General features: G+C 39.9%; 1 protein-coding gene across 7 annotated transcripts in view; it reads left to right on the forward strand.

Moving 5' to 3' along the window:
• Positions 1–1,521: 1,521 nt before the first annotated feature.
• TUB (TUB bipartite transcription factor) overlaps positions 1,522–25,118 on the forward strand; it is a 173,327-nt gene continuing 149,730 nt past the window's right edge. For 5 of the 7 annotated variants that reach the window (XM_078383909.1, XM_020801425.3, XM_078383910.1 and 2 more), the window contains exon 1: positions 1,718–2,010. In XM_078383909.1, the coding sequence (XP_078240035.1) occupies positions 1,955–2,010 (56 nt within the window). In that variant the 5' untranslated portion in view covers positions 1,718–1,954. The other 2 variants (XM_020801424.3, XM_078383906.1) reach the window with 1 other exon arrangement.

Raw genomic sequence — 25,118 nt, forward strand, 5'->3', positions numbered from 1 at the left:
CATAGTTTCCTGTGCTATAAATCCAGCCAAGAGATATCCACAGAAATAATTCAAGAGAGGGGAGCAAGGTCTGTTAATGATACTGATGGATTGTTGGTTTGCTTGTGTATATTTAAAGAAATATCAAGTTTCGGATTTGGGGCAGAGGGCAAGCACCCTTGCTTGATCCCAGTCTTCTTAGCTTTGGAGAAGTCCTTATGTTAAGTCCTATATCTTAGTCTGCTTCACAGGGTTGGTGGGAAAATAAAATGCCATTAAATTTTACCCAAATTCATGCTGAATTTCACCTTAACACCCTACTCACATAGAAGGAAGGATCCCATGCATTTGGAGGGGCACTATTCCAAAGCTAATGCCTTGATGGAAATGAAATAACTTGCAGAACTGGGTCTGAAAAAGTGTTATTTTTTTGGGGGGGGGGGTTGAAATTGCAGTCCTCAGAATCTTTTACTAAGGACTGGAATCCCACAGTCGTCTCAGAGTGGTCCCTAGCCTTCCTGACAGAGACATATTGGAAGTCATCATCCTAAAAAGGAACTTTCCCAACCTCTGAACATTGGTTATTACCATGATTATTAACTACTTAGTTAATATGTATTATATTTGTCTTCCCAGGGAGGAAGACAGGTACTTGTGGGGTTTTTCTGCCTCATATGTCAAAATAACCTGGCCAGCTTTGGAGAGATTTCCCCCATGACTTGTTAGAGAGATGCCCTTTGCTGCTCTGTGTCAGGCTGCCACAAGTGTTGGGCCCGCCATGACTGTATGAAGATAGCCAGAAGAGATGGTAGGCAGGGAGCTTAAAGTGACCAGCCCATATGCCCGTGGTGCCTGTAGGCAACATTAAGGTCCCTGCTTACAGTCTCTTGATTATCTTTATACATCATAAAGAAGTTTGACAATTTTCTGGCCATCTGCCACTTGCCTGGCCACAAAAATAGGCGCATAAGATGAGTATATCTGAGCATGTGGCTAAGAGCCAATTTTACAGCACACACTGCTTATTCAATTTTGGGCTTTTACTGTGCAAACCCAATAGGATTCTGCCATTTCATCTCTATTTATAATATAACAATTATTTTGAATCCATACAGATAAATCAGCCTATGCAAATTTTATGCACATCGGTGCCTTCTTTGGGGTGATGCATCTCTTTTTGACAGTGTGTAGGTGGCCTGCCTAATTGCCTTTGTTGCAGTGAAGTGGTCCTTTTGATTGTGCATCTCCCTGGACTTTTCAGACTAGTTTTTCTTTTAACGTTTCAAGCACAAGAACAAGACTAGATATGTTACTGTTTAAACACAGAGACTTTCCTACAGTTAAACCCTACAACAAGTTGGAAAGGGGTTTGTGATGGGTTTCAGCTGTAGACAGAGGATTTGGTTATTGCCTGTCCACCCGAAGGTAGCATTTGAAAGATCCAGCGATTATGCTATTGGTCAGAGGAAAGTGATATAAACGAAAAGGAGCTGTATCTGTGGAAACAAAGATAAATAACAAAGGAACGCTGGAGCAGGAGACACTTCCCTGGGATCAATTGCTGCAGCGTTTTATGCAACAGCTTTAAAACAGATCAGCTTAATCCTATTGTCTGCCACCTACACAGAGAGAGTGAACCGATCAGCTGAAATGTATATTCCACATATTGGCACAGAAGGTGTGAATCACAGCTTAGGAAGAATCCCCTGCTCTTGAAAAGACAGTGGTACATTCCTTTGATTGTGATCCTCCACTAAATTGGCTTGCTGTGCATTTAATTCTGGTCCCATGTTTCAGTGCCTAAGAGATCTCGTACAGCATCCTTCCTATTTGTCCCATTTTTTCAGAGTCAAGTGTCTGCATCTAACAGAATATTTTTTAAAAATATTTTTTTAAGCCAGTCTTTCATCTTTTCTTCTCCTTAGACACTCAGGCAGACAGCAGGGGAGTACAAGCAGGAACCAAGCAACAGGGGATGGATGGTGTGAGTAGCAGCAGGACTATGTCTTACAGTCGATGGAGTTATGACAGGTATTGTGCATCATAGCCATTCACATTCCTTTCCTTCCATCCAGACCTTCATCTACAGAAAAAATTATGTAATACTGTTCTTCAACTGTTTGATGCCTCTTAGTTAGAAAAACTGAAATCTTCTCATCTTATAAAAATCAGTATTGGTTTTAGAAGTGCAATACTTCTCTCTCCCCAAAAAACTTGCACATTGTCTGTTAGTGTTGTTTTGAGCTGACAGTGTTTGATTACCTGTTTGCTCACCCCCCTAGTGTCAAACAACAGCTTTTTCTACTAAGCACCTGTAACGTCAAAGGTGGGAAAGTTCCAGGAAATGTGATTATTTTCCTGCCTTCTTACAGAGACTCTTTCCTCTTGATGAAGTGTAAGAAAACAAGGCATGCTTTGTTAGAAGGGGTGTGATAAAGCTTACTTGGAAATTCAGCATTCCAAATGTCTATGAACAGCTTAGATGAAAAATGCTAACTACGATGATCTGTTCAGGTTGCTAGTATAATATTACAGTACATCTTGCAACAAGCTGTCATCTCTTCAACTGCACATCCCAACCAATATTCTGGTAATATTTTCTGTTCTAGCAACATCAGTACAAGTTAACTTATTAAATAATCCAATGAACAGGTTTTGACAATGTCTATCATGTTTTCCTTTTGGAAAGTAATTGCATCTATAACATTGTGTTCTGTTGCTTGCATCTCTTTTCATTAAATAACAACTGGCTAATGAATCACGACATGCTAAGTACTGCTTATCAGTACCATTTTGTGTGTTGGGGTTTGCAATATATGCTTTTGTAAGGGGAAGTGAATGCCAGGTGTGCCACAGTGACCGGAAGAAAGCATTTGGCAAATACTTTGTACTGGGGTAAAACAGTACAGGAGTAAAACAGTACCCATAGCACATATGTTGGTGGTTCTATCCTGCTTGTCCTGATAGCTATGTGATGCCTTTTGATAGATGGTAAATTTATAACAGCTGCAATTTATTAGTATTACAGCAAAGACAACTGAAATCATGACAGTTGCTTTTGTTGAGTGGCAGTGTTGAATTTCACCATGGCCGTTTCTCATCACAATGAAAAGGCTGAACAATCATTACCAAACATGAGTACAATTTTTCCTCCACCCCCACCGACCTGCTTTTTCTTGTGTGGATTAAGATCTGGCTTGTTTGTAGCTGCTGGTTTCAAGATGTATTATGTTCCTGGACTCATGTACAATGTATGCAGAGGGGAGGACAGCAAAAATTATACGAGCTCATATATGCTTTCCTCACTCCTAATGAATAGTACTTGGAAGATGATAAGTGATGCAGCAATGTTTCTTATGTATTCATACTGTCTTGACTTATACATCTTACCCCACTAGTCCGAACACAAAATAGATAAGATTCCCTTAAATCAGCTAAGCTGCTTCCTGTTGGTGGTGAGAACTGTGGAGCTCAGAGAATGTGCTGTACCTTGAATCAGCTCTTAAGAGTGAAATGCGTTAATAGAAGAGTGGCTGCACTGGCACTGAGCAGAGTCTGTCCTTGTTAAAACCTAGCTTGGTCTAATGTTTCTTGAGATAATTAAATGTAGGGTTTCATGTTGGTTGTTTCTTATTCATTCATTTTGATAGACACCAAAGAGAAGATCACGATACAGAACTCAATACACAGGTACCCATGCCAGCTTTCTCAAATTTGGTGACTTCCAAATGTGTGGGGCTACACTGCTTGTCATTCCTAACCAATGAGCCACTAGCTTGAATTCTGTGAATGATGGGTAACACAGTCTCTCTAAAAAATATGGAGGATGCCAGATTGGGGAAGCCTGGTATATAAAATCAATAGGACAAAATTATATTATTGATTGTATACGCTGTATATACACTGTATATACTGCACATAAGACATCATGAAGTGTTCCTGGCAGTAACTGTGCTCTATATCTATAAAGCCCTTTGGGTGATTATGATTATGGAGCTCTGTACAGTTCACCTCCAGACATCCATCCTAAACAAACCGCCACCCCACCTGCCATGTGTGATGCTAATATTAAATGAGATGGTACCATGCATTACCTTCTTTTGATACACAAAAGTGGCATATTCAACACAAACAGATTATATGCAGGGAGAGGAATATTCAAGTTCCCAGACATTTGACTCATTTCAATGAAATTCCAGTTCCCTCTGATTGTTCTGACTGTTGCTGCTCCTCAGAGCTATTTTATTTCATCTCTCTCTCCCCATTAACCTTTGATTCAACATTTAGTTTATACACCAGACATTGCATTACCCATCCACAGTCTGAGCAGAAAGCACCAATGGAAATTTTGATGAAGATCATTAAGGAACTTTTCTTAATCTCCCTTTGCAACCCATATTTCCACCCCATTCTCCTCCTCCCCCAGTCATAGCATAATTTTATTCACTTACATGATTCTAGTAACATGTATGCCCAATAACATTTATTTAGCTTGGAAGAAAATGGGTAAGTACAGCACGTCCAGCATCAAAACAATGCTGTGATACAGCAAAGAACGTTTGAATCCCAGACTTAATAGTATCATACGAGACATAGTATGTAATATCATAGTAAGGGCTCTTTAGATGGCCACGTATATTGTTTTAGTTACAAAGGTCCCACCCTGAACTCATCCGTGTTTTGCAACTGCTTTTGTATTACTGCTAATATAATGGCAACTTCTTAACCAAACGAATCTGTTTGCCAGCACTGATTTAAAAAAAAATACTTAGAGCATGTACAGTTTCACATTTTAAACTCACTCACTGGAATGTCATTGAAACTCACAGGAATAAGATGACTTTGACTACAGTATGTTCTTGTTGCCTTGATGTCAAACAACTGTTTGAGAAGCTCAGTATATTTATGCATTTTATTGTTATTATCTTCTCGTTCTTCGGGAATACATATCCTCTTGTTCTTTATTAGCTCATTGCCATCCAGTGTTGGATATAGGCCTCTCGTTTTGCTTCTATACATTTCTCTTTTTTTCACTACTCTAACCCCAAACAATTCTGCTGATCTAAAATTGCCCCTCCATCTGGCTTGTGGTCTCTATCTGCAACTTCTTCTGATCCAAGGTTGACATTAATGTATTTCTTGATCCCATTCTACTTGTCTCATGGCCCATCCATCTACTTTTAATGATGCTATTCATTCATTTACATCCGTTATTTTTGTCTTTTGTTAAATAGCCTGATTTCTTACATTAGCTATTAGTCTGAGACACAGCATTTGTATTTCCATTACTCTTTGAGTTTTTGTGAGCTGTTCTGTTACGGATTTTATTACAGTCCAGGTCTGTTCTGTACAGATGAGTATCAGCAACACACAATTATAAACTGATATTTTTAATTTTAGAATGTAGTTATTATATATAAAGGAGACAAAACACAGTGCTTCTTTACTGGACTTTTCATTTTTTATATTCCTCCCTCAAATTTCTTTACTTCAAATCCAATAATCCCTTACTATTGGCTATGCATGCTGTGGTTGATGGGAACTAATGTCTGAAACATTGGGGGAGGGGGCAAAAGATCTGCGCTCCTGTTCAGCCCTGCAGTTTCTTCAGTTTCCCTTTTTGTTCATTATAGGTGTGTTATCATGTGCAGAACTCTGAACTCCTAGTTTTTAAAAGATAAGTACTGAACAGAGAGAGTCTAAATAAACAAAAACAACAGATATTGTCAGAATATCGTCAGGAAAGACATGCACTGAAGTGTTAATGGAGGGGTGGGAGTCCTATCACAAAGCAGCCACTATGTGGCTGCAAGGGCATTTCTGCTCCTCTCAGGTCCTTCCTACATCCTTATGGCCCCAGTTCTTTGTTAAAAATGTGACCTGCTGGTCCTGGGAGCCTCCAAGTTATATCACTATAAAAAGCGATACCTTGTTATAGCCCCTTCCGCTGGCAGACCATACAGCAAACGCACTATTAGAAGCAGAGATCTCATAAGGGGAAAGAATCAGTTCCCACAGAACTACGTAACTGCAGCAACTCCTTTCTGTACCTGGTCTTTAGAGGGAGATGCAAGGAAACAAAAGGAATTACCCCTCAAAATTTCTTAAAACAATAGGCAAACTTTTCAGAAGAACCTGGAAGTTGAGTCATGGCAATTGGACTTATTTCTTATTAGGTTGAAACATTTCGCTACTCACCCAAGTAGCTTCTTCAGTCTTGGAAGCTGAGTGAGTAGCGAAAAGTTTCAACCGAATAAGAAAGAAGTCCAGTTGCCACGACTCAACTTCCAGCTAACTTCACCTGGATGACTGAGAATCTTCGCAGTTTTTCAGAAGAACGTTCAGTGCTTCTCAGAGATTGGGACAGGAGAGATTTTAAGACAGAAGCTGTGCTCTTCAGGCAAGTTTTAGCCAACACCTTCAATTTAGAAATGTGATGTGGCCATCCTTTCAGTGCAATCCTATTGAAGCCTTCGCGAATACTATTGAAATTTACTAATGTCCAAGTGAATTTAAGCAGATCTCTTCCTCAGAAAGTGAATTTAGGATTCCAAAGTTCTTTTGCAATCCTCTCCTTATTTATTGAGAAAACCTCTTGCATCAAAAAGGATGATGACCAAGAATGTGTGCTAAAAATGACAGCCTCGGTTTCCAAATCTAAATAATTTATTTAGAAGTAAGTTTCCATCAAAGCATGCTTGTAAAGAACTGCTATACTGCTCTGTGTTTTTAGACATTTACTTTGGAGTAGGTTCTCTTGAACTCAAATGAGCCTAACTTTTGAGTAGATGCGCTTGGGATTTCACTCCTTCCTTTTCTTTTCTTTTTCCAGATATTATCTTTAAAAGTTTAGAATCAACATTTTAATCTGATGTAATCATATATTTTTATGTCAAAATGGATTTCAGCATTTGAATATGACCAGTAATGTAAACTAGAATGGTTCAGATACCTAAAGGCTAAAATAAAAATGACAATGGAATTGAAATGATAAATTAGAATGCTTTGAACATATATTTTTTTCTTTTTGGAAAACCTTCATTTCAGTAGCAGTTAACTTGTAATTTTATTGGAATTGTTGTGAATATAAAGGAAAGTTGAAAGAGAATTTTATCAGAGTGATTCTGTTGCAGCCCTATCATCTTTCCACTGAAAAATGTTTTCATGTTTAAAATGAAAAGTGATACCAAAATAAAAGCTCACAGCACTCAAGTTTTCTCTCCCGTCTTATAACTTTTTACATCAGATGGTTACGTTCTTGCAACATAATCAGTATTTTTATGCTCCTGGGCATGAAAGCAGATCAAGGAATAGGATTCCAGCCTGTGCTGGATAAAGTTACACTCCCTCTGAAAACACAGATGTGCAGCTTGGGAGATGCTCTTGGATTCACCTCTGAGCCCGGATGCCCAGGTTTCGATGGTGGCCAGGTGTGCCTTTGCACAGTTAAAGCGAGTGTGCCAGCTGTGCTCACTTCTTGAGAGGGCTGATCTGGCCATGGTCACCCATGCCCTAGTTACATCTTGACTGAATGACTGTAATTCAGTGGGACTGCCTTTGGAAAGTGTTCAGAAACTCCACAGGGTTCAAAATGCAGCAGTCAGATTGCTCCCTGGGCAGGTAACAGAGGTAATGTGACCACCCTGTTACAGCAGCTCCGCTGGCTGCTGATCCATTTCCAGGCACAATTGGAAGTGCTGGTTTTAACCTAAATGGCTTGTCTCCAAGCTATCTAAAAGACCGTCATCTCCTTCTATGAGCCTGCCCAGAGAGCTAGATTGGCCCCTTTTGGGTTCTCCTTCCATGAACAGGCAGGTTTTTCCTTAATAACTGATGGTAAACATGGATTGTTTTGCTCTGTTGTTTTAAATGGGTTTTAGTATTGATTTTATTACCATTTAAAATCTAATACTTGTTTAATTCTTTTAAAATATTTGTATACCTACTGTTTTAAGCTTTTAAATGTTGTCTTTTTTAATGGTGCAAGCCAGCTTGGGTTCTTTTTAATGAGAAAGGTGGGATAAAAACAATTTAAATAAATACATAATAAATAAATATCAGAGTTGCTTTACAATATGTTCTAACATACTGGATGTTTAAACCATCATTTGGCACCATAGATTTATATTTCTGTATCACTGTGTTAGCCACAATGTTCAAATTATATTTAAGAGCCAAATCACTGATGTCTCTGAGTCTACTTTGTGATTGTGTATGTGAGATGGAACAATGCAAGTCTTGGATAGCTTGTGTAATATTTAGAATGGCTTTAAGTGGTCTATTTTCAAGGGCAGTTGGAGTGTCATTAAGAGCAGAGAACCTTTGTTTCTATTCGATATAAAGTACAGTAAAAGTTCTCCTTGACAATTTTGTCCAGTCGTGTCCAACTCTAGGCAGCGGTGCTCATCTCCGTTTCCAACCCATATAGCTAGCATTTGTCCGCAAACAATCCCCTGTGGTCATGTAGCCAGTGTGACTAGACACGGAACACTGTTACCTTCCCACTGAGGTGGTACCTATTTATCTACTCACATTTTTGCATTTTGCATGCTTTCGAACTGCTAGGTTGGCGGGAGCTGGGACAAGCGACAGGGGCTCACTCCATCGCGTGGATTCGATCTTACGACTGCAGGTCTTCTGACTTTGCAGCACAGAGGCTTCAGTGTTTTAACCCACAGCATCACCACAGCCCTTCTGTTGGATATACATCAGCTCAAATAAAACATGCCCATCAGAGTATATGTCACAGTTTAAAATCCACTGGAAGGTCATATTTAAAAGAGAAATATACCCCATTTGTGACAATAATCTTTGCTTTACCAAGGAGGGGGAGGGGAAAGAGAGAACACCATTCATGATCAGCTGGATTCTACTAATAGCGTGCTGGCCATTGACTCACTGATTTCACAGATGACACTTTGTTCTCGCCTGCTGTCTATATGCACACAGCTTACTAGCAGAATACACACTTAGCATACAAAAGGGCGCAGCCTTGGCTACTCAAGGTATGGCTGGAAGCATTTCTGTCTGAAACTCTGGGGAATTTCTGCCATTCAGAGCTCAATGAATTAATGGCTTGATTCAGAACAAGGCAGCTCCCTACATGTGAAAGACAGAAATAGGAAATCTGACTGCAGAGAAAGTTCAGAAAATAAAAGTACATTAATTAATTCTCCATAATAGGGATATGAAAGCAGGCCTCCTCAAAGAGTGAATTCATCCAAAGTGTTTACCACTTGCTTCTCTCAGGTGTCAGAGTAAGGAACAGGACAACAATGTCAAATACTTTTGCAAGAGGCACCATTTTTGCTGTTTGAGTTACAGTTAGAAATTTGTGCCATGGAATTAAAACTGACCCATTTCAGCTATTGAAGCAGCCTTTCAACTGTGCTCCAGTTACTTTTGATTCTCCATTCTTGCCTTGGTTGTCCACCACCTGTTGTCTCCCCTGCCACGACCACCAGCGCTGCTAATCAGAAACGTTCAGCACTGGAAATGACAGCAGCAGGTTTTCTGTTGCACCCTCAACCTCCACTATATGTGAACGCAGAGGTGGAGAACACATTCGTCCTCCAGATGATGGAAGATTGCATTTCCCCTAAACCCTAGGGAGCACAGCCAATGGAGAGAGATGTTGTCCAGCAACAGCTAGATGGCCCTTCTCCCATGCTGTGAAGGAGCAGTAAGAGAGCAGATAAAACACTATGAATGTTGCCATGGTATTGCTCTGTGGTCAGTTACCTAAAAGACAACACCAGAACCTGGAAAAGTTGGTGTTTTGGGCTACCATCTGGGAACTGCAGTGGTAGCAGCATTTCCAAGATTGGAGGAAGGTTGGGTGCTGCTATTTGGAATACGAGCAGGCTGAAGCCAGAGTGTGGAGTTTCTAGAATCCCTCAGCTGGTAGAGCCAATGGCCATACTGTCTAGGCGATTCTGGGACATGTACAGTAGTTTAAAAAGGTTACTTTTTCCAAGTCTTGACTAAAGAAATGGGTGGGGAGGCTGCAGATGGACCATTGTGCCCTTTTAGGCAGAAAGGCAAAGGCTGGACTCCAGGCAATGATGGTTGTAAGTGGCAAACCGGCTGGTCTACAGGCACTGACATAGCCAGGGGAACATAGCAGTTCACAGATAGACAGAAGAAAAGGCCATAGTTCTTAGGTGGGATCTTGCACACACAGAGATAAATGCTCTGAAGGACAGTAGAAGTGGTTTTGAGGCAGACTGACTGCATCCAAGGTGAGAATATATATATTCTAAAAGACGGTTGAAGCCATTTGCACTCACCATGTTAGAAAAGCATATCACTGTTTCACCTTTTGAACAATCCCAACATTTAAACAATGTGGATTTGAGGGGAAAAAGGCTTTGAGATATGATGCAAGGGCAAACAACCCAACTAGCTCCTTTTGGCACTTTTTGAGGACACTTTCTTTTATTCTGCATCAGGTATTCAGTGAAAAAACAGTGGTCCAGTACTTGGGAATAATTATCACACAGTGGCCAAAAAATCTGGCCTACCTATGTGCAACTTGCAATTCTTAATCATGTAGCAAATCAGTGAAGACTGTGAATGCATACAATGTGGTTTCTGTGCCAGGAGAGAGAAGCAGGCTGTCATAGAAACAAGCTCTTAGCAATGGCTCTTATTTAAGTGGTAGGGGGATAAAGACTCAGGCTCATGGACAAGAGTGGGTTTTTTTTAATGACTGAGGCAATGGCGTCACAGGCGTATTCTTTTCTCCATTCTGATGTTTCAGGTGGAGATGAGGATGCTACAAACAATTTCATTGAATATTTATTAATGTAAAGGACTTACGTACTATCTGTTAGCAATGCTGTGGAGGAAGTTTGTAGCATAATAAACAGAAGCCTAAAAGATACATTGCAACATAGGAAAAATAAGAGTCCATTTAAAAAGTCTGGGAAAACGAAAGTATCTTTTCCCGGAACCAAACAGATAATAATGTTGGCACCAGGCAAGATTCTTTATTTCACAAATGAGACACCTGAACCAAAAAGGATGTGCCAGTTGAAGGGGAGAGTCCTTCAAAATGATGTTAGTACACCAATGCCTTGGAAGAGATGGACTGTTGTGTTGTCCAGCAAAGGCAACATTCAATTTGTGATTGCAGTGGTCTGGTCTGTCAATCAAATATTATATGGAAGCTAGGTCACTGTTTTTTGACTACAAACTTACATACCAAAAGAAGTAGATAACAACTTCTGAATGCATGTTCAGAAACAAAGCTAGAATTTTGTTCCTTCAGGCATCATGGTGGGGTTTATAATATGTGACTTCATAATATAGTGGTTTGTCATTCACTGTATGTATGTATGTATGTATGTATGTATGTATGTATGTATGTAATGTATGTATGTATGTATGTATGTATGTATGTATGTATGTATGTATGTATGTATGTATGTATGTATGTATGTATGTATGTATGTATGTATGTATGTATGTAGACCACTCCATAGTGCACACACTCTCTAGGCAGTTTACAGTGCATTAGAAACACATATAAATAAAATGAAAACCCACAATAAAGTATATATTACCCTCCCCAATCATGGGAGGGTAACGCTGTTGGAAACTACATCCTCAGTGAAATCCAGATGCTGCTTATCGTGTCCGTTGTATTCTGACTCTTGCTGGAACTACCCTCTAGTGTTTGATCCTGGACTGTCTTGATTCCCCCTCTGGGAGTTTCCCTTAATGTTTGATATTAGAGTCTGAGGTGTTAATTGAACTTTGGCTTTGATCCTTCTCACTGATTGCATGTTGTCCCTGGTAGGATTCTGTTTGTTTCTTAATTTTGGCTTTTTTCTCTGGGTTTTCCCTTTTGGTGTATCCAATTGTGGCCCAGGACTTTGCTACTGGGGCCTTGTGTCCCCAGGAATATGCTAGTGCTAGAACATAGGAATTCATTTCATATCAGGCAAGACCATCAGTCCATCTAGCGCGGCATTCTTCCAGATAGTAGCTTGCCAGGGAGGAGTCTTCTCAAGTATGGCTTGTGGACTGAGCAGGGAGGTGTCTCATCCTCTAAATGGTTGAGGGGTATCCCCTGCTCCATCACAACATGCCCCATAAGTCTTTCATAGCCTCATCTAGAGAGGGACAAAATTGAATTTAGGATCCTTTACACTCAAAGTATGTATTTTTTCAATAAGCTATGAACCACCCAGGTTCAAATTCCCACTCAGCCACAATGCTTGGAGGATCATCTTGTAACCTGGATCGCAGGATTTTTGTGACAATAAAAGTTTATTTATTTATTTATTTGATTTGATTTATACCCCACCTATCTGGTCTACTCGACCACTCTAGGCTTCCAGTAAAGGATAAAACAATAAAACACAAGAACATTACATAATCATTTGATAAAGTTACAATAAAATAGAGTGAGAATAAAATAAGAAGGAATAGAAAAGAAATCAGGTATTGACTGGAGGGAAGGCCTGGATGTAACCCCATGTTTTTAAAGAGTTTTAAAGATTCCCAGCATAGGGGCTGCACGAATCTTTGAAGGGAGGTTGTTCCAGAGGCGAGGAAGAAGTATTGTACTGCTTTGAACTCCTACAAGAAAAGCAGATCCAAAAATAGTAGACGGATTTTTACTCTTTTTTTATTCTTATTTTTTGTATATTGCTATATAGTAGTGGTTTCCAAACTTAGGTCCCCAGATGTTCTTGGACTAAAACACCTTCACACTAGCTGTGCTGCTCAGGATTTCTGAGAGTTGTAGTCCAAGAATATCTGCATAGATGTATATAGCATGGGTACCCAGTGTGATATAGTGGATAGAGTGATATACTAGGTCTCCGGAAACCAGAGTTTGAATCCCCACTTGGCTATGGGAACTCCCTGGGGAGAGGAACTAGTAAAACCATTCCTTAGATATCCCTATAGTGACCCTAATAGGGCTTCCCTTACAAAGTCCTGTTAGGGTCACTATAAGTGGATTCTGATTTGATGGCACATACTGTAGCTAACTACACAGTATAGTGCCTCTGCCTTAGCAGTCAAACCAGATGTAACACGGAGCACATTGGCTGTGAATCAACTGCATATGGTCCTCTGGATGCAGAAGGCTTTGGCCTGTTGCTTGTGCAATGAAAATCATCTAGTGTCTGAAACATGGTGATGCATGAATAAAAACAAGACCCATTTCTCTGTCAGGGGCTCTCTTGATTTTGAATTACTAGTCCAGATTGAAAACTGACAGCATAATCACCGGGGACTCCATATAATTGTTGCACTGATCCTTCTGTATCTTTCTCAAAAATTCTCAAAGGTATTCCTTGCTCGGTACAATAAATTATAACAAGAACTGAGATTAATTGCCCAAACATTTCAGTAACAAATACATTTATTTATTCATATATTTATTAGATATTGCTCATCTAGAACATGTCTACTCTGGGCAGTTTACATATAACAAAAATAAACTAAAGTCCAGATTAATCACAGAGTCCAAGATGTACATCTACACTACAGGCAGGTATTAGAATGAACAATGTATTTGTCTAGCGCTCATTCTGTTTGTGCTTTTCTGATGTAGACAATGAGCTGAATTTTAAAATATGTATCTTTCCCGAAAGTATATTAACTGGAAGCAGGCCAAACAGATACAGACTGTTATGTGAACACAGAGTCATTTCCTGAAACCATGTTCCCTTCTGGCAAATTACAGACACTGTCATAATCTAAGCGCAGAGATTCCCTGCTTGATTTTTACTGGTCTTCATTTCCTTTTAAAATAGCACACATTCTTAAATTAACAAACTAAGAATTGCATGGCTGTAAGAAATATTGAAAGAGATGTGCTGCTTTGTTCAGACTGGTGCAAACAACTACTGTTCTGACCATTTCATGAAATGTGGCAATTGTAACATGGAACAGCTTGATTGCATTGGAAACTCACAAAAGAGCCATACTTGATGAAAAGAGCTGTGCAGGTGGGCAGCTGTGTGAGGGCCTTTTACTGAAACACTCTCCTCCAAGAGGTTTGCTTGTTCTCTTTGCTTTCTGTGGTAGGTAGAGACTTTCCTTATCCAAGATCTTTAGCTGCCATGTCTGTCTGTCTGTCTGTCTGTCTGTCTGTCTGTCTGTCTATCTATCTATCTATCTATCTATCTATCTATCTATCTATCTATCTATCTATCTATCTATCTATCTATCTATCTATCTATCTATCTATCTATCTATCTATCTATCTATCTATCTATCTATCTATCTATCTATCTATCATCTGCCTGCCTGCCTGCTTATTAGTGGCTTCTTATGTTAAGGCCTTTCCCTCCAACTCTTATTTTCAGTGCACTATTCTTACACTTCTTCTTCCCTTGTTTTTCTGGTTTTCTTCACTACTTTGGGTATTTCATTGACAAGGATGGAAAAGAAATGATCCGTTCAGGCATTCAGTTTAAAACAGAGCATAGGATAAACAGGAAGAGGACACAGGGCCTTACAGGCTCACTTTACTCCCTTGACCGAAGGGCACACCAGTCCACCACTTGAGCAACATGGTCTGAAAAGGAGGAGCATCTGTAGATCTTTCACTGCAACTGGAAACTACAACAAAGCAAGCAAGGTACGAGCAGGCAGTTTAGTGACTCTGGCTTAGTTCCCGAAACAGTACAAGCTTGCAGGAGTGTAAAGGATCTTTTCCCCCTGAGGAATAAACTGAGGAGTGAAGTAGGCTGTTGGATATTGAAAGCCAAACTTGGATCATATACTTTTTGGGCTACATTTCATGGGATTGTAAAGCCAGAATGGACAGTAGCTTGCTGGTGTGGATCTTGGAGATATTATAATAAACAAACAAGAATTCACCCCTTCCCTGCCGAGCTTTAGCAATGCCAAATACCCCAATACAGTATTGCCTGAGGTTGTAGTGTCAGAGGAAAATGCTGCCTAAATCCTTGTAAACTGTTATGCATGACCATGTAAACTAGCAGCAGGTGTGTCACCACAACTGTAATTACGTCTTTGTACTACTGCTCCCAGAATGCCTTAGCCACTGAACCAAAAGTTCAATACATAGCGAGGTTAATCCGTTCCAGATTAACCCTTGCTATGTGAAAACATTGCTTAACGGAACGTAAAAACCCATTGGAACGCATTAAACATCATTTAATGCATTCCAATGGGCCCTAAACTTACCGTTCAGCGAAGTTTCCTCCATAGCGGCAGCCATTTTCATGCCCTTGGTAAGCGAGGGGAGGGCACGAAAACGCTGCGCGCGGCCATTTCAGGGCTTCCGGCGGCCATTTTGGAACCGCCTAACAGCTCATCTGCGGGCATCACAAAGCGAAGATCGGTAAGCGAAACGCTTACTGATCGTCGCTATGCGGGTTTTGCCCATTGCGACCGTCGGTATGCCACCGCATTAGCGATCCCAAAAAAGGGATCCCTATGCGGATTCGTCGTTATACGGTGCGCTCGTTAAGCAAGGCACCACTGTAACTGGAATGGAGTAATATTTGATGAGAGTATTTAGTAACTTTCTGCCAGTTTCATGGGATCAAGAAATTTTAGACAGGTCTAGGTGCCTTCCTTTCTGCTGAAATACAAAAACAAAATGGATTGGTGTGCTATGGTGAAGTGCTTTTTCCTGGGCAGCATGCTGCAAGGCAGCCTAGTATAAAGTACAAGATTTGTGGGCAGTTGGATATATCACATCTCTTGGACCCATTTTGAGGATTTCTCACTGGCATCAACAAGATTTTGTTTCATGCTTAAGTGATTCTATTGCACTTACAGTCACTGTATTTTTGTTCTGTCCACTACCTAACTTAATAGTTGTACCACTATGAAAATGTGGAAAAATATTTAGCAAAGCAGCCATAAGCCATTATAGGGAGACAGAAGGTCTGGACTGTGAGTTATACCCAGTGAACACAATTGTTTTTAGGATTTAAAACATGAGAATGAATAGAATAATTTTCTTCTAATTGTTATAATGATATGCCAAAAAAAATTAATTAAAGAATGACAGAAAGAGAGAGAGAAAAAAATGTAAATGATATGAGGCAAAGAGCTCTTACATTTTCTAGATACTCTTGCATACACTTTGAGGTCAGTAAATGGCCAATACATGATTCTTCTGTGACTCAGCCTGGTTTTCTCCATGTTCAGTTTGGTATTCTGTTATCTTCTTTATTAAAAAGAAATTATATCAATTTATTTATAGCCATAGTCCAGCTGGGTCTGCTTTAGGTCAACACTCTCCCCCAATATCACCACATCCTCAGCTATTGTCTTTATTCCTGATAGCCCTCCCGCATTTGCATCAATCTATTAAGAAAGACCTAGTACCCACTGCCATTCTTAGCCAGGGATATTGTCCAAAGCGTGTGTCCAAAGGCAGGTAGACTGTTCAATTTACTGAAATCCATTTTAATAGTAGTCTTGGTTTTGACAATATGTCTTCAATAGTAGGTAATGGAAAGTAACTTCTTTTCAGTGTTTTATTTAGGATTTTGGATCTGTTTATATTCTTAGATTCCCTGGTGATCTTCTGATGACACCCAAACTGCTGACCCAGTTTGTGTTTTTCTCCACTGGTTGTAAAATTGTCTAGCCTTTGTGAGCTTTACATTTCTTCTTTCCAAGGTTGTACTAACTCAACTGGTATTGCATTAGTAGCTATCTCCCTTTCATAAACACCATCCCATTTTTCCCCATCTCCATTAAAAAGTCTCTTAATTCCCTGAGAAACTTTTCTTGATTTCAGCTTCTATTTCCAGTTGAATTATCTGTTACTCAAGTGTTCACATTCAGCATGTCCTTGTACTGCACCTTTACCAGTCCCATTGTATGAGGCCCAACAGTGGTACTAATTTCAGGTCATCAACCACCATAAATTCTAGCCTCTATTAAATTCTTCCAAAACCCTCTCCAGCTTATGAATGTCAAATACTGTGTTTCTGTACTCACAATTCAATTAGCCGGGTAATGGACCCATATTGCCGCACAATACTGTGCCAATGTTACCAGCAAGAAAAAAGATGCCAAGCTTTACATAGCACAGGGCATCCTTAATGTTCAATGGCAGCAGTCAAGATGGCCTACAGGATACCCTCTTGTGCTCACTACCATTCACAAAATAACACTATGCAAGGGAAAATCTCAAAAGATTACTCATTTTTTCATAAGTTAACAACTTTCTCACCCAAACACAAAGCAATTGTCAGGGCTGTTTTTCAAATGTGGACAGTATTGAGTGGTTTCAAAGTTATAATTTTTTGTTTGGGGTCCCCTAGTTTTTCAATTGCCTTATGGAATGTTGAATTGGGCTGTCACACAATATGTATTACTGCACACCTGTGCAACAATACTTTATTATTTGTCCTGGCAGTCATGGTATAGCGTGCATATACCACCTCAGGAGCCCTATCTTGGGACACACTTATATCTATGGAGATCCCAGGCACTTGTGGACTTATGATGACAAAGGTGCTCTCTCAGCATCAACTTACTGCTGAAATGCAATGGTTACAAACACAGGAATGGAGGTGGCTCAGAAAGAAGAGTGGAGCCTCAGTAAACTGTTGCTTAACCCTACACCCACCTCCTGGTTGTTACATCCATGTCAAAAGGGAATTAAGGACATCTTTCTCCTAATAAAGTCCTAATGAAGTTTAATTGGTGAATGGGAAGAAGGCTGCAAGTGAAACCACAGTCTAATTGGAATGGAAATATGTTATCCTCCAGGCATATAGTTGGATGCATTTGTTTCTGGGGCCTGTTGACTTTCTTTGTGATATATTGAATGTTTCTTCACAATCACTGTCACTTTCAAGATCTATAAGTGTGAGCACTCGTTTTAGGCCTTCTCTGTTTTGATGAGAAGCTGATAAAATTTTCATAGTTGTGGCAGTTCTTCTCAGACACAAAAAGAGAGGGGCATGACGTATATGGTCTCCTCCACAGTACTTTCATTACTGTGTGGTGGCTCTGTGGAACTCTTTGTTTTTAGTTTCTCTCTCTGTTTTACTAGACTGCATGGATAGGATCCACCTTCCATCCTTCTAGCACCCTAATCCGATTTTTGTACAATTCAGCTGTCCTGCAACCCCCAAGCCTCTCTTTAAAATCAAGTTGCTCAACAGTCTCTCTGTGACTTGAAGATCCTGGATTTCACATACTATTCGATAGCTGATCTATGAGGCTCTGTTATCTCCAAATCTGCAACTGCCTGCTTTCATTTTTATATTGGTGTAATACTACTTGATGCCCTGTTGCTTGGTCCCAAGTGAAGATAGTATAGCTTTCCACTCTTTCATGATCTCTATGGAGCAGCCGTGGGCATCAAAAACGCCTATTAAAATATAAAAATATAAAAATATTTGCATGTAACGCCTCACTTACTTATCTTTCTTTTCCTTCATTTAAGTATAAAAACAGTTTTGTTTTTACAATTTCCTCTTTCTCTTCCAATTCAGTATCCATGTTGAGGTTCCACTCCTCTTTCCAGGTTTTCCATTTCTCAGATAGATTCTAGGTTTGCTGGTATAAATTTACCTCATGATTTCAGGACCTCTCTTTTTGCACTCTTTAGTTCCCACCCATCCATTTTGCCCAGTTACAGTTTCTTGTCATTCTGTTTAGGAGTTTATTACTTAGGAGTCACCATATTTCAAGATTATAGGCTTGCATCCTACAATATTATACAGATTATGTGTTCAGACAAATGTTATACAGAGTGGCCTTTTAGGCCAGATGGGCGGGGTATAAATCAAACAAATAAATAAATAAAATAAATACTTATTTAAATAACTGTGTAGAGACAAGAACAAGACTGAAAGGAAGGATCTGCCTCTCCTCAGACCATTTGGCCCTATCAATTTAATTCCAAGAATTATCCTTCAGTTTCCATTTAGGTGTGTGAACAATCTCCTTAAAGAATATGGCTGCAGACTTTCCCAACATAATAATGATAACCATATTATGTCAAGTGAAGTCCAATTTATGGTGGCCCTTTGCAGGGCTTTCAAGGTAGAGAATACTCAGAAGTAGTTTTAGCATTCTCTTCTTACAGGGGCACCTGGGATTGGCCATGACTACACACGCTGCCTCTTCACCAGGAGGCACAATGGGAAATCAAACCTCCAACTTCTGACTCTGTAGCCAGATACCTAAACCACTGAGCTATTCGGCAAATGCATCTAAGCAGGGGGGAAAATATGTTTTGATCTGCTGTGATTTGCACCCACAGAAATTGGGTTGCCCCAGTGAAATCTCTGTAGTCATCCAGAGGACAATTTGTAGGAGCCAGCAGATGCAGAGAGCTTGGTTTACATGGAACTCCAACAGCAGAAGCTGCTTTAAGGTGTTAACAAGATGCTAATTGGCAATTTCCACTGCTATATTTTTTTAATGTTCTCCTAAGTGCCATAACAATAGTGAATCCCAGCACTGAGCTGAAGCCTTTAAAAAAATTACATGGTTTGGTGACAAGAGGTGCTCAGTTAGGGGAACTGACACCCCCATCAGCATTCCTTTGTTCCAGATCAGGTGATCATAGTGGGCAGAAGGCAGATAAAAGTGATTTCAAACCTACTGTAACAAATTCAGACTACTCATGCCAGTTGAACCAAAACACATGATTCCGTGCTCAAAAGAGACAATTCCACAATAGGCTTCCTTGCATTACACTTTATGTTGTGTGTCACCAGGTTTAATTTAAATTCATCTATGCCTATTTTAATCCAAATTGTGGATTAAATGGCCATGTAATTGCCCCCATACCTAGTGGCACTGAACTGTTCGTGACATGAAAGGAAAAAAAAAACAGTGAGAAGGGAAATAAAACAAGTAAATTCAGGTATACATTGGTTGTTGTAGGTATTCGGGATGTTTGGCCGTGTTCTGGAGGTTTTTCTTCCTAATGTTTCGCCAGTCCCTGTGGCTGGCATCTTCAGAGGACAGGACTTAGAACTCTGTCTGTGTTCTGGTATAGTGTGTGGGATAGTTGAGTATTTGTAGCTGTGGAATCAGCTTTTTGTCCTTTTCAGGAGATTGGGTGATTGTGGTGATCAGGATGTTTTTGCTATGGGTGTATTGTTATGATAAGGGGAGGGAGACGATCTGTCACTGTGATTGATGGGTGTCGTTAGCTAGTCTTTTGTGTGCAGTGATCACCAGTCTTTGTGGCTGGGTAGAATTTGTTGACCTTTTTTGCAGGCTGTATTTTTCAGTGCTGGAAGCCAGGCTTTGTTGAGTTCCAAAACTCAAACAAAACTCAACTAGCTTCTGTCCTCTGAAGATGCCGGCCATAGAGACTGGTGAAAAGTTAGGAAGAAAAACCTTCCAAACATGGCCAAATAGCCCGGAAAACCTAGAACAGCCATCGGATCCCAGCCGTGAAAGCCTTTGAGAATACATCAGGTATACTTTCTTAAAATAACATGGTCATTGTTCCAATTTCAGACTGGAAATGAATATGCACTTTTTTCTTTCAGGTTTTTCCCCACAACCCTTACAGTATATATTTTATGATTTAGCCTGTGGATTTTCCCCACTTCATCATTTGTGCATAATGTTTAGAGTTCTATATTGTTGCTCTATAATATGAAAAAGGCCAAAGCATTTTTGAAACTGAATTTTCCTGGGTCACATCTGGTCTGAACAAGGTGCTCAGCATTAAAGTACTACATGGGAACATACCAGGAGGAAATGTCTGCATGGAATAATTAATTCATGGATTTCTAAAAATGTACAGTTTTTTTTGTTGAGCATAGTGTTCGCCATGAAATGCCTGGTGGATCTAACATTCTGTCTGCCTCTTTTTGTCCAAGTGTGAAAACCTTTAGCTGGACCTTATAAGAGTAACATAATTAGTCTACAAACAGAGATTTGATATATAATTATTTTAGCTTTTGTTGTAATAGGTTTTGGTTTCATGAAATATAATTCTGTATGTTTTCAGGATTCATTATGGCTGCCATCAGGTAAGATTAAGATAGCTAACTATCTTTTAAAATGCTCTGTCGTTTAGTGTACTTGTCCCCTAAAGTAATTTTTAACCCTATGTTGGCAGGGGATTGTACTAGAAATGCCTTCAGCCCCTGCCCCCACTGTATTATTCATAAGGCTGCCTGGGCTGAAGCCTAGGAGCCCTGCAAGGACTAGGGGCCTTTCAATTATTATTATTATTATTTTTGCTGAGGCACCCTAGGACTCCAGTGGTTAAAGGCACTTTGCACTCTGTGCCGTAGCAGTATGTGCACATTTAGCCACATATACGGTATATACTCTCATAAGTATCAATAGCTTCACATAAATAACGATTAACTGTTTCTCTTATAGAACCTCAATTAATAAGATAATTAACTGCTTCCTTCTTGGAGTGAAACAAATTGTCTCTTATATTAAAACAATTATCCATAAATTTTATATATTATGGATGGATGCTGGGCATGCTATATTGTATTTGGGCAGCAATGACACACAACATTGTTCTGGAATTGCAGTCGTAGTAACAAAAGACTTGCGTTCCATCAATGCAAACATTGTTCCTTATTCTGGAACAAGATAACTTTTTGTTTGGAAAAACCATTTCCAAGTGGAGAACCCCCCTCATAAAACATTGGGTGTGTGACTGTGTGTGTGTTTGTGGGGAACCTACACCTTGATTTAGGGGGAAATCACACTTCCAGGTGGGATGATTTTTCCACACTGAAAAAAAGAGGAATGGAGGATCTCAGTGAAGGACTGTGGGGGCCAGATGTGACCTATATGTCATTTGATTCCCATCACCTATCCTTGACAGCATGAAACAGTTACTCCTTGAATTTCCTAGCTATTATAGTCATTGGACAGGCTGTCATGAAAACTATGTGAATTATAGTACAAGCAACTTTTTCAAGTCATGGTATGAATGGAGAAACTTATTTGTTGCCTTATTATGTGTCCATATCTATCTGTGTATCTGTATATCTGTTCTTGCTGTTTTCCTTCTGCAATGACTTGAATGCAATCATCTCTCCATCTCTATTTCTGCTTTTTGGCTTGGTATCCCTGGCTATAGCAGGCCCCAATATATAGTCCTAATATATGATCTCCACTGGTAGCCACTAAGCTAGAGCAGACAGCCTAGCCTCAAGGCTTTCTGATGTGTGATTGTCTAGAAGACCATAATGTTCAGACCACTTGTAATGAATGGCAAGGAAGAGGGCAGGTAGACCATCTTTGAACAAGGTAGCCACATTGCCTCTTTTTATATACAGTGGTGCCTCGCTTAACGACGATAATCCGTTCCAGGAAAATCGCCATTAAGAGAAAACATCATAAAATGAAATTAAAAACCCCATTGAAACGCATTGAAACCCATTCAATGCATTCCAATGGGGTAAAAACTCACAGTCCAGTGAAGATCCTCCATACGGTGGCCATTTTCGCTGCCTGTATAGCGAGGAATCCGTCCCTAAACACAGCGGGGAGGCATTTTAAGCACCTGGTGGCCATTTTGAAACCGCCGATCAGCTGTTAAAAAAACCCACTGTTTTGCAAAAAATCAGTTCCCGAAGAAGGGAACTGATCATCGCAAAGTGAAAAAACCCTATTTAGACTATCGTTTTGCGATCGCAATTGCGATTGCAAAAAATCATCGTACAGCGGTTTTGTTGTAATGTGGGGCAATCATTAAGCGAGGCACCACTGAAATGATATTTCAACCCTGGAAACAGGAGGAAAGAGTTGAATTGGTATACTTCAGAAGGCTTATGGGATTAAGCATTGCTACAGATACCAGTTCTAAAACAATATTATTTTCATTTAATTTTTTTTCCAAACCTGGGATGGGTGGGAGAAGACCAATTACAAAGCATTAAAAATACTACTTTAACAAGCTTTTTTCAGTATAACAAGCACATGCTTTGGTAAAAGCAGAAGTGAGTAACCAGGTGATATCATATTTTTCTTCTAATTTGCTCCTTCTAGATGTTTTTAATGAGAACTTTTTCTTACTGGCCCCCTGAGTCTAATTATGTAGGTACTATTTCTTGTGTGAGCTTCTGCTATATTGCACAGAGTCCCAAGAGGTTTTCTAGTATTTGAAATCTGTGTTATTACTACATCCAGGGCCACCTCAAGACATTTTACTGCCTGGGATATATTATGCATTGCATCCCAAAAAAAACACATGTTATTTTATCATCTGAAGCAGAAAATCCCACAAGCCTTTCTCTCCATCCCTGGAAGTAAAAATACAAAGATTAAAATTAAAAATGACAACAATTTTCTCCCCTTGCTTGACATCTAGATTTGAAACCTGACATCTAGTTACTTTGTATGTGACAAATGTTTGGGAACAATGTTTTAAAATGCCCTCAGATATGGATCAACTTTGAGGAGACTAATTATTGACAATCAGAGACAAGGAGATCCCAGAGATATGTGTCTGTCTCTAGAATTTATTGAGATAAATGGAACCTTGGCTATTATCAAGGGATCAAAAACTAATGCTATTTCCATATATACTGGAAAACACATTAGGTAAATGTCCTTTGTCCCAACAGGCTGATTAAAAGCCTCCTGTTAGTAGAGGGATTTGTTTCTCTGCAAGCCTATCTGTGTGTCCCCAAAGATCCCTGGTTTGGTTTCTTTTATTATGTATGCATGTGTTTTATAAACATGTACAATATACTAAATTAAATGGGAAAACATTTGAGGCTTGAATGTCATCAGCAAAGAAAATGTACTTACTGGGAAATAAGGCTGTATTTCCAAATCTGGTTGATTCATATCAAAGGATGTAAACGTAGGTCAACAGAAAGTTTATGGGAGGTTGACCCTTACTTTGCCTGATATTAGACATGGGGACGAATATAAAAATGTATCAGGATGTTTGTTAAATATCCTTGATTTCTCAGATATCCATTGCTTTGTATTCTTGGGGTCCAGAGACCCCAATGAATAAGAAGCAACAAATATAACCCTATTATATTCATCCCTTCATTCCTTATCTGCTTTTGCCCCAGCGGATCACCTGTTCCTTGGGAGCATAAGCAGAGAGGGGTTTTCCCTTCAGTGGCTTGCTAAAGCCTGCCCAAACGGAATCTCCGCCCGGGGGCTGGGGGTCTGGCTTTGTTCCACTTTCCTCCTCTTCCTATGCCCATGTAGCATAAGAGGAGGGAAGGGATCAAAGAGGAATCAAAGGAATCCCCCAGCCACTGCAGGATTGCTTTGATCCCTACTTTCCCTCTCCTTGCTAAGCTCTGCAGGTCTTAGCAAGAGGAGGGAAAAAGGGATCAAAGCACTTCAGATGATCGCTTGATCCCTGCTTTCCCTCCTCTTGCTATGCTGTAGCAAGAGGATGGAAGGGGGGGGAATGACCCAATGAATGACAAATTGATTAGTTGTTCATCAGGTCACTGGGGGGCAATTTGTGATTCGTGGGTCATCAAGTTTAGTGCTTCATCCCCATCTCTACTTGATATCCTTAAGAGGTTATTTATTAGCCTCACTCTGTGGTGTGTAGTAGAGTAAAACTGCGAACAAAGAGATTGTATCACACGAAAATTGAAGGAAGACCATGTATTGACATCAGCAAGACCCGTGATCAAAGAAAAGTGGAGGGATTTGCCCAAGTGCATGAGGAAACCCTTCCAGGCCTGGCTGATGCAAATGCACCTGAATGATGGGAACATTTCAAGAACACTGTTTATAACACCACCTTGTCCACAGTTGACAAGAAGACCAAGAAGACGGCAGAGTTCAAAGCCCATTCGGAGGAGTTGATGCCAGCCATTGATGAAAAGAGGAGAACTCTAGCAACATACAAAGCCTGTCCTAGTGAGTACAACTTGCAAGCTCTTCGAGCTGCTTGTAGCCAACAGGCTGCCAGGAGATGTTCTAATGATGATTGGCTTCAGCTCTGCTTTCAGATACAGATATCAGCAGCCACAGGTAACATCAAGGGAATGTATGATGGCATCAAATAGGCTTTAGGTCCAATACAGAAGAAATCTGCTCCCTTGAAGTCTGGTTTTAGATTAGATTAGGCATCCTTCAGTTTTGAAAGACTATGGTAACATGCTCTGTATGGAGGACTTGGAACAGCATCTAGTGTGGCTGAGAAGGCCAATTCAAGACTGACAATCTCTTCCACACTGAAGACA

The sequence above is a fragment of the Pogona vitticeps genome, chromosome 1 (assembly GCF_051106095.1).
Source record: "Pogona vitticeps strain Pit_001003342236 chromosome 1, PviZW2.1, whole genome shotgun sequence".
NCBI classification, from domain to species: Eukaryota; Metazoa; Chordata; class Lepidosauria; order Squamata; family Agamidae; genus Pogona; species Pogona vitticeps.